The 11,013-nt window shown below is 42.8% G+C and overlaps 1 protein-coding gene across 1 annotated transcript in view; it reads right to left on the reverse strand.

The window, feature by feature from the left end:
* Positions 1-1,033: 1,033 nt before the first annotated feature.
* CACHD1 (cache domain containing 1) overlaps positions 1,034-11,013 on the reverse strand; it is a 211,788-nt gene continuing 201,808 nt past the window's right edge. Inside the window, exons 25-27 of the mRNA XM_047085076.1 lie at positions 10,653-10,730; positions 9,901-10,002; positions 1,034-1,881 (exon numbers count right to left, since the gene is read on the reverse strand). Of these exons, the coding sequence (XP_046941032.1) occupies positions 1,643-1,881; positions 9,901-10,002; positions 10,653-10,730 (419 nt within the window). The 3' untranslated portion in view covers positions 1,034-1,642. The remainder of the gene's footprint in view (positions 1,882-9,900; positions 10,003-10,652; positions 10,731-11,013) is intronic.

Consider the following 11,013-nt stretch of genomic DNA (forward strand, 5'->3'; position numbering starts at 1 on the left):
CCTGACATCAACAGTAGCACTGAGAGGAGGCCCACTCAGTTTGGTAACTGATCTGCTGGGCTACAAAGTGAACGGAATCTCCACGAGGCACAAGCAGCAGCACGTGAACGCATCACTATAAACACTAAGACTGTCCGTTCATACAGTTTATTTCACTAGACTGCAAATTTATACACAGTACGAAGGGGTTTCCTGATAGCACGCATACAGTTTACTTTCTGTACTGCTGAAGAACCAATTGTTTTTGTTTTTTTTTTTACATTATATCGTGATACCCTATCGTTAAAACGTTATTCAGTGAATTTTTTCCAACTACATATAAACGGAGATTTACCACACACACGGTGCAAGAATGTCTTTATAACATATTTGAATCACAAGATGTGAATCTAAAATACATCACTGTAATTAGAACACTACTTTAAAAATACAACGCCCCACGTTATATTAGCCAGATCGGATTAATCTCTGTATACGTCACAAAGCAGTTCAGTGGATAGCTTCTCGGATAACTGGCAGCAGCTTTGAACTAGGATATCAGAAGAAATCTTTAAGAATCAATTTTGAAGTTTAAAAACCTCTTCCTTTATGTACTTAATATTTTCAGAATCAAAATGGGACACTTAAAAATTTATAGTCTCTAACACAAGAAGAAATCCATCCCTCCCTTAGCCGAAAGGCTGGGGTTGTAATACTAGGTTTTGTAAGACATCTGAGAAAAGCATCGTACGGGGAGTGGAAATGAGTGAAAAAGAGACATAACATTTCTTGAAAAGCATTTTGGATTCCTCTGTCTTCCCTGCCTCTGTCAAACATAAAGAATACTGCATTACAAAAAAAGACAGGTTTCCATAAGATGACGTTCTAAAGAAAATGTATGTAAACAAGTCAGAGAGAAGGATTTCTTCATTTTCCCATTTTGTAGAGTGGGGCAGTGGGAGGATATCAGTTAAATAATAGAACTCCTTAGTCAACCACTTCACACACAAAACAGCTAGGGATAATTGCTGACAATTTCTCATGTTTCCTTTTCTTTCCCCCAAAGTTTGAGAATGTTTGAAAGTTCAATAAATAGTAGAAAAATAATCCTTTACTTAGAAATTTTGAGATGCATCATTTAGAGCTTAACAGGAGTTCCATACAGCAACTGTGGTATCTAGGTACCGCCAGAAACAAAGCGAGATCTTCCGAAAGCACACATTTCTGTCTGGATGTGCCACGTTCCCAGTCTCCGGCTGGGCACACTTGTCTCTCTTCCAGTTAAGGAGAGCCGAACGTTTCTGGCTCCTTGGGACATTCCTCTGGCTCAGCTTAACGAAGGTTCCCAATGTTTCGTTTATGGGTCTCGCCTCTGTGTTTGGAGGTTTGCCTTCTGCTCCACCCCATTGGTATTATGGCAGGTTCGTTAATCAGGCTTACTTCCCCTCCATTTCAGAACCAGCTTCGCACTTTCACAAACGTGATTTTGTTGTTGTTCCTCATTCCGAAACACATTTGACAGGCAGCAAGTGAGTTAAACCGCTCTGGACAAAGCACGAACACAAGGGGTCTCTTGCTGTGGATTATCTGATGCTGGCTCTTCTTCCCTCCAGAACATTCTGTACCTCCCAGCTCCCATCTTCTCGTGGAGGTCAGGAGAGTGTTAGCACTCTGCATCGACGGTGTGTACTGTCACGGCCGCCTGCAAGTGGTGGCTGTGGTGCGGCGTGGGGTGGTGGGAGCGGTAGTGGTGGAATTTGTGACTTAGCAGGGCGGCCGTCTGGGGCGGGGCGTCCAGATCCAAGTCCTCGTCGTGGTTCCCCACATCCACCCCAGCTGACAAGGGGTCATTGTTGCACGGGGGGTTTTCACTATCTTCCTGTGGGCTCATGGTGCTGTAACCTAGAAAATGAACAGAACAAGCAGCTGAGAGCTTCCAGACACAGGGAGAGGTGACTGAAGATTTCTAGGGCACGGGGAGATGTTCCTATCTTTGTGTTACATGGGTGCAAACGTCTGCAGGCTGCCAGCAGACGTCAAAGTGGCTTATTTTTGAAGAGATCTTTTGTTAGCTGTTTCTCCTCTGTGCCACCGCCCCCCCCCCAACAATTACACAATAAAAAATTTTAGACACCTGAGAAAGTACAGATAAGAAAAAAATATATATAGGAAGCTTTTTCCCAAATCCCCAAATCAACACAACAAAAACTAAAATCATCGCTCTTCCCACCTGATCCACAGATAACTACCATTGACATTTGGGACTATCCTCCTACACTTTTCCCTGAGATAAGATTAACTTTATTTGAATGAATAAATGAATGAATGAATGAATGAAAGAAAAAAGAGAGAGAAAGAAAGAAGGGAGAAAGGGAGAAAAAGAAAAAGTAGGGAGAAAGAAAAATAAAAAAGGCAGCTTCAAAAAAAAAAAAAAAAAGAAAAGAAAGAAAGAAAAGAAAAAAGGAAAACAAAGTCCTAATAGGATTCAAATCAAGTTGGGGGCTGGTGGAGAAAGCTGGGCTTCAACAGGCCTGCACGTGATCTCACAGCAAGGACAAAAACAAGTGTCTCCATTGTGTGTATATCTGTTCTACGGCACACACCAGTGTCCTGGAATTCCTACACACAAATTATACAAGTGAGGGAAATGATGATCAGAGGTTAATGAACTTGCCCAAAGTTCCAGTACCTGATGGGATACGAACTCCACATATACCCATAGCAACTAGCAAAGGAATCAACTATTCTCTGTGTAAGCTGGCTCACTGTATTTAAAGATTAATTTCTTTTGGTATTCTAAGTAATACACGTTTCAAAAGAAAATGCCCTTGCTGATCAAAGGATTCCATTCCAAGAACTCTGGCATGTTTTTAAATATTGCAAAAATCCCCTTTAAAATTTTTGAGAAGTGACAGCTCATTAATATTTCCACTGCATCTACGGTTAGCATCAATCAGAGCTCACCCATGGGTAGTGCTAGTCACATTTGTGGTGCAAAATTGATGTGCTTGCATACAGCCAAGCAGGAATGGGATATGGTTGAAAATGTATGCTGGGTGCAAAAATGAGAAAGGCAATTCTCTGTCCTCAATGAACCATTTTGCAAATGACAGAATTATTTAAGTCAGTCTAACTCCAGAAATATTTATTGGGCACCTACTATGTACAAGATACTGTGTTAGGCATTGCAGGAGACACCAAGGTGAAAATCTGCTCCCTGCACAAGGAGCTTAAAAGCTAGAGTTTGAGAAAATAAAATGAATACAAGCATAGATCCGTTCAATTATTCATTCATTGAAGACCATTATGCAGCCAGAGAGGGAGGCTACAAAACATGAATAAGAGATGTCTCTTTTCCTTAAGGATTTCACAACCGAACAGGAGACATATTTGTGAAGCTGGGTTTATTCTAATGCAGATAATGATAAGTGCTATAGTTGAGGTATAACTGGTATCGAGAACATGGAATAACTAATTCCGGCTGGAAGAATGAGAAAGCTCCACAGAAAAACTCCTATTTCAGTTGGGCTTAAAAGGATATGTAGGAGTTTGGTAAGTGGATAGGAGCAAGGGAACAGGAGCACAGCCTAGAGGTGTGGAAAGCCAAGGCCACTGCTGTACCATGTGACTAGGACAGGTGCAGGTAGGCAGTTGGAGAACGTGGCAGGAGACAGGTGGAAAGGTGAGTTACAGTCAGATTATAAAGGCCAAAGCAGAGAAAATGGAGGAACAATACATTTTGAACAGACTGAAAAAAAAAAAATAGCATGACAGTTTCTGTGTTTCAGAGAGAGTTCTCATGGCAGTTTGGAAGATGAATAAAAAGGAAATAGAGGGGACAGTTGGGAGGTTATTACAACAGCCCAGATGACAGACTAAGAATTAAAACTAGGGGTATGGGATTAGGCAGATTTAAAAGTATCTCAGAGGTGGAAACAATAGAAGTTGGCAAGCAGTTAAAAGTTAGGGGGGTTTGGGAGTGATGACTTTGAGTCAGGATGAAAAGACTCGGAGATCCCAAGTGTCAGGGATGAAGGGGGCAGAAGAGGGTGAAGTTCATGGACATAGGCATCTATCATCACTGAGTCTCCTTGGTGCCAGGTGGGGGGGCTCAATCAAAAAAGGGGTAAGGGGGAAGCTCCAGCTCCCAAGAAGCCCACAGTCAAGAAGGGGAAACAAAGGTATTCAAACAGAGGCACATGGAGAGGGATACCAAAGCTGATTAACTTGGCTTAGGACACCTTACGAGGACACTTAAAGTGGCCCTCATGGGAGAGAAGGGGTTCATTAGGTAAAGAGCGGGGTAGAAAGGTACTGCAGGCTGGGAGATGAGCAAATGCCAAGACACAACAGCCCGAGAGCCTCTAGGGGCTTTGGGGATGATAACAAGCTCGGTATGGGGGAGAAAGCAGCAGGAGAGGAGACTGAACATGCGGGCTCAGACCAGATCAGGAAGTCTGGCTGAGCTAGGAGCTGGGATTTAGCAACAGGCCAGAGGTAGGGGAGGGTGCAAGGACATAACATGTGCTTGAAGATGATCACTTGTGGCAGTGAGGCGGCTGGAAAGAAGGTGGGACTGAGGCTCAGAGGACAGGAGGCTGCGGTGCTGGCCCAAGGAGATGATGAGGACCTCAAGTGGGCCAGCGGCTGTGTTACGTAGGGCAAGCGGCCGGCTTCAAGACACTGTTCGAGCTCAGAGTAGGTTGCCTTTGGTGGCCCAACTGACTTCCCTTGGGGGAAGATCCAGGTTGACATCCTTGGATAAGGTTGAGGTTTCTAGGTTCAGGGCTGGGGAAACAGTGATGCCTTTCCTCAAGAATCAGGAGCCAGAATGGGATTCTCAGCTTCAGCAGGGCTCGGTCTGGAACGTGAGACTGGATGGTAGACGCTGAAGCCCCAGTTACAGAGTGCTGTGTGTGCTTAAGCTGCCATGTGCTTCACACGTAGGGGACTCAAGTAGAAGACACACTTTTAGCAAAATCTCAGCATCTATGTTGATGATTGTTGGCCAACCTTTAGTGCTAGGCTGTCTTTATCTTGCCTCCAAGTACCTCCTGAAGGGTTTCCCATCTCCACTCATTTACAAGCACCCATAGAAACTGTTAACTCATTTTCACATTCCTGGTGTAAAATTCATGACAGGCCTTCTGCCGGGCTCACCCTCCCACCTTCCATCATCCGGCTATTGTCCTTCATGCTTCAGTTTTTAAAGGTCTTCTCTGGGAAGCAACCCAAACCCCCAGCACCCCATCCTGCCAGCCCACGTGGGGTCTGTTGCCCCTTCTGTGAATTTAAATGGCATTCTGTGCACATCTCTAGCTTAGATTTTTACTATGCAATAAAACTTAGGGCCGTCGTGGCCATTAATGAATTCCCATTTATTTTTGTACTCCTAATATTCAACGCAATGCCTCACACAGAGCAGGCACTTCATTTTTCAAAATCACATTACTATGCTCCCAAAGCAACGGTATTAAGAGTTTTTTGGGTATCTGTGGTTTTACCTGGTGTGACATTCTCATCTAACAATGAAGACGTTCCAGGATTCACTGGGCCCTGCCCAGGGGTTCCGACTTAACACGCCAGGGGTGCTCTGGACCTGGCTGGTCATAGCCTCAAGGGTGGTTTTAATGATGGAGCTGTTCCCACAGCACCTCAGGGGCACCCCCATTTCTCCTGCTCTTGCTTTCTGATGAGAACCCAAGCACAGGGTCTTCCAAAGTGAACCCCTTGCTCTGGGACATTCTGTTTAATTTTCTCAGTGTGGTAGTATTGCTCAGCCCCTCTGTAACTTACTCAAGCTTCCTCTTATCTCAATAATTAATGAAAATCTGGAGGGAGGGATAGCAAGCTGTGGAGAAGCGGGAGAAAGACAAACACATGCTCTCACTTAACAAATTGAGTGTTTACTTAGCACCAGACAATTCTGTTGAGTGCTGGGAACAGTGATGAATAAGACAGATTCAGTATGACTCAAGGCAGAGGAAGCACTATTTAAAACACAAAGGATATCAGCCAATACTTTCAAAGGAAAAGTTTCTTACTATCCAAAGGTGTATGCAGTATAGTCTCTGAAAAGGCGACCTCAAGCAAAAAGTAGGCTCAGGAAGGAGACCAGGTGACCATTGAGAACAGGAGTCAAGATCAGGCTTTTTGGTATTGTGCTTACATATTTAGCTGATGGTTCCTGAAGAAACGTCTCTGGATGGGTGGGGAGGTTAGGTCACTCTGGGAACTCACTCTCCACCTTGTGGTCACAGAGAGTAACTGTGGGAGAATATCCACGCGCCTCCAAAAAACAATGGCCCTAAGTTGCACTCTACAGTTTTTGACCAGGTTTTCAAGGCTCACCATTCACCTTTTAAGCTTTTTGGAATTTGCTTCACTAGGAGGAGGTCTCCCTTTTACAAAGAAAAAAATGTTGCTTAAATACATTTATATCCAGTTTCTAATGAGTTGGTAACTAACACGCAGATTCAAAAGGGACAAATACACATTGGTGGTTTTTAACCTAAAGATAAGCCAGTTGATGAATGGATAGAACATGAGATTTTCAGAAGAAAAAAATGGGCAGACATATAGAATTAAAGCATAAATAGGTAGTAATTGTTTTTAATTGCTACCTGCGAGTGTAACAGTAAATCGTCAAGGGCTGAAAAACAGTCATTCTAAGTGGTCTTAGAATATTGACAAAAATAATTCTACCTTTCAAAAACTATTCTTATTTTAGTATTTTTAAGGTACAAAAATTAAAATAAGATTCCTTTGAAATACAAAACTCTCTTGGCCACATGAAATACCACTGACCCGTGAGCAACTTTGAACTACATGGGTCTACTCGCAGGCTAGTTTTCCATAAATACAGGACAGGGCTGTAAATGTATTTTCTCTTATGATTTTAACATTTTCTTTTCTCTAGCTTCCTTTAAGAAAACATTATATAATACACGTAACATACAAAATGTAGACTAATCCACTGTTCATGTTCTTGGTAAGGCTTCCAGTCAACAGATTATTAGTAGTAAAGTTTTTCTTTTGGCGGGGGTGAGAAGTTATATGTGGATTTTTTTAAAATATATTTTTTTAATGTTTTATTTTTGAGAGTGAGAGAGAGTGGGAGAGGGGCAGTGAGATAGGGAGACACAGAATCTGAAGCAGGCTCTAGGCTCTGAGCTGTCAGCACAGAGCCTCGTGCAGGGCTCAAACCCACGAACCGTGAGATCATGACCTGGGCCGAAGTCGGCCACTTAACCAACTGAGCCAACCAGGCACCCCTAGATGTGGACTTTTGATTGCGCAAGGGTGGGGGTTGGTGTCCCTAATGCCCATGATGTTCAAAGGTCAACTGTATTTCTAAATAAAAATACAGCTTGAAGTCTACAAGTTTGGCCTGGTGACATTCAGTTTTAATTCTAGGTATATCACAATTCTGAACCACATCCTGAAAGTCTAGTCTGTTCAGTACTTATATATTTATGTGTTTTATTCCTTTGAGTTTCCTTTTGTGGATCAGACCCAAGGTAAAAATGCTCACCGGGTTGCAAAGAACCACGGTGCTACAATTTTGCCCCATCAAGGGCCAGCACCAACAGCACCAAGGCCACCTTCCCCCCAGGGGACTTCCATGATTCTCATGCAGATAAAAGTGAACTAGCTCCCTATCTTCTTTGTTCTGGTCCTTTAAGGAAGCTGTCCTATTCAGTCTTTTATCAGTCTTATGAGTACATGCATTCATTTACAGTTTTCTGCTAGATTGTACATTCCTTGAGGGCAGAGTGGGTATGAAGGTGGGCAAGTCACCCTGACCTCCCACCTGCCATATGCTATTTCATTTGGTGCTCACAACTTCACCAGGGAGACATTTCTAATCTCATTTTAATTATTAGGAAACTAAGGCCCAAAGTAGCTTCACTAAGATCTCATTACCTGTGGAGGGGGAGAGGTGGGTTACAAGTGAGCTGTGCTTGGCCCTATAATATAAGCTCTTCCATAATCACTCGGCCTCACAGAAATGAGGCCGCCCCTTCACAAGTCCCCCCACTGTGCCTAGCAAACAGAGCTGAGAAAGAAGGGTACTGACAAAACGAGATTAGATTTCCTTGTTTTCATGCGAACCTACCCATGGCCTATTCTTGGCATCACAGGGACATTAACCTGATGCCACCACTTTTAGTGACCCACCATTCAGGTTCAGGGATATGACAACATGCAGTTAAATGCTACTGATTTTTGTGGTACATTTGGAATTATGTGGAATGTCAATGTCTTCCATTTCTTTTGGTGTTGCATTCTATCTGCACGAGGAACTATTTTTCATTCCTCAGGGATAACAGGGATCCAATTATTGTGAAAAATGAAAGAAAGCAAGCCCTTAGCTAGATTCCTTAGCTTTCAGATACTGACACTGCATTACTGCTTTCATCTAAGCTGTTGCTTCATACACCATTTTACTAAGACAATGGGAGAGCTAATGGAACATTGGAAACGTCACTCAGAATTCCAATTTCGTATTGAAGCAATTTCTATCCGGGGAGAAGGAAAGAGAGAGAAAGGATTCAGTATTTCTGCTGAATAAGAAATTATTTCTGTTGAACTTTAGTAGCCTCAAACCTGTTTTATTATTCAAAGGAGAAGAGGCACAGAACTGCCTGGCAGAATGAATTTATGCAGGTTCAAAGGTTTTTAGGGGAAAAAACCCCAGAAAGTCAAAGAAACTGAAAAATTTAAGTTGTGCTTTGACTCGGCATAGAAACCTGAAGTTTCTACTTAGTTGGTGGGAACAATGTCATTCAAAGCTCAAATTAGGAACCTCCAATTTACAAATCAGAGTTTTGGCTGCTGTTTTCCAAAGGGAGTTTGAATACCTGGCTGTCATGTAAAAGGCAACACTGGTTGCCTTGACGAATATCCACTCCTGCATGTTTTAGCACAGGACTGGGAGCTCACTGTTTGTAGACTTCCTTTTTTTTTTTTTCCCTAGGGTAGATGTGGAGAAAGAGTCAAAAAGGTATAAACGCATTATTTATGCATTAAAAAAAGATCTGATTCTGGGAAGAAAATAAAGTTTTCTAGCAAATTAAACAAGCACATGAAAAACAAAAAGATCTTACAATTACAAAAAGTTCTTACAAGGCCCCACACTCCTGTCATGTTGTTGCGGAACACTGGCAGTGATGGCTACAGGGCGGGACATGTCTGCTATTCCCTGTGACGACAAGCCATCCGGATGTTGGCAAGGTAAGAAGCTACGTGGTGGCCAAGTCTTTGGTACAGCATGTGGACTTGATAATTCACAGCCCACTCAGCCTTAGTGCCGACCCTTTCTGAGCATCTTAGAGGCATCTTCTATAACCTCCATGACTATATACACCAGTCCGCTTGCCTCTAAATCTCCTTTGCCCCAACTTTTCTTTCATCAGACTTTAAGCCCAGTGCAAACGTTGTCTCTTTGGTGAAGGCTTCTCTGAACCTTCCAGGCAAGGCTGGAGGTCAGGATGGGGAATGCCACAAGGAAGCATGAACTCTTGTCATATCCAAAGTGTATACGTGGCTGAGAGAGCCCTTGAGGATGCTGGTGTTGGCCAGCTAACAACAGTGGGTAGCAGAACTGATGTGGATGCCAATTACCAAGGATCACGTGGAATGGTAAGCGGGTTCCATTCAGACAATGTGAACCTTTATGCATGGAGAACACTTAGATGGAATCTGTGTGCCCAAGGGTCATCTCACTTATTCCTGCAAGTGCCGAGACAAAAATCAAAACTACTCTTGGGCTCCTAGAAATGTGCCATGTTGGAATATGTCCTTTGGAAAACTATGCCAAAGTAATGAATTTGAGCACAGAACAGGAGGGAGAAGAGGGGATGTGAGCATTGGCCCACAGGGAGCCCACCAGACTCTTCAGAAGGAGCTAGACCTTACCATGATCACTTTCTGTTCCTGATCGACCCCAGTAGCGACGCCTCCTCTCTGGACTGTGTGCATGTCGTTCGATGACTGCAGCTATAAACCGAGTATTGCTGACTGTGGGGAGAAGACAGTTAATCACTCTTGTGCCAGTATCCTTATTGTATAGAGTACATTTGCTCTGGGCAGGTTCATTCACACACTGTGGGGAGCTATTCTTTGGAGAAATAGAAGAAGTAAATTATTATTATTATAATTTTTTTTTTAATTTTGAGGATTAAGGGCAGTGAGAAGTTCCTCATCACAGGCCTCCAACATGCATTAAGAAGACATGTTCTACACAGTTGTAGGCCAAGGTATGTATCTCACGCTAATTGAATTCTTTTTTGATAAAGAAATGCTCTTCCCCCCTGCAACTGAATTATATACATTTAATCCCCGGAGGGATTAAAACAATGTATATCACCTGATGATTCTCTTTCTGAAATACTATGCTGGAAAGCAATGAGGAGGAGAAAGAAAAGGTAGGGTGAGGTGTTAGGACAAAGCACTTAACAAGAAAAGGAACATCAAGACTCCTTTTAAGATTTTCTAAAACAAACCAACACCTACACTTATTTATTCCTAATGAAAATGGGGGAGGAAAAATCCTTGCCACATTAAGATTCTTAAATCGTAATATACGCCAAAAGGGTAGAAGACAGAACATTTATTCTGTTTTAGCCTCCTGCTGACACGTTCCGCAACGAGGCAGCTTGAATACTCACTGATGCCTCTGTCCTCATGGCTGTCATCGTCCCTTTCATCTCTGTCATTCTCCAGGTTGGACATACGCACTGACATTTCTACCCATCATTAAAGAGAAAGAAACATGACTATTTAATCAAACAAAATCACCCACTTTAATACCCTGTGGAGGCCTCATTTTGACGGCTGGGTGACAGCATTCCATCAAGAACGAGTCCAAACTTGGAAAAGAATAAACTGATGTCCCATGTCCCATCCATTTTTTTTTTAAAGGAGGAGGTAGCAGGAATCAAAACAGGGAGGACCAGAAGTGAATAATCAAGAGAGGCACCTGAAATTAACTTCTGAAGAAAGGAGAGCAAATAAGTTGATAGAGGCTAA

This window comes from Lynx rufus, unplaced genomic scaffold (genome assembly GCF_022079265.1).
Source record: "Lynx rufus isolate CCGP_SWC_20201006 ecotype Redwood Valley unplaced genomic scaffold, mLynRuf1.p SCAF_2, whole genome shotgun sequence".
NCBI lineage: Eukaryota > Metazoa > Chordata > Mammalia > Carnivora > Felidae > Lynx > Lynx rufus.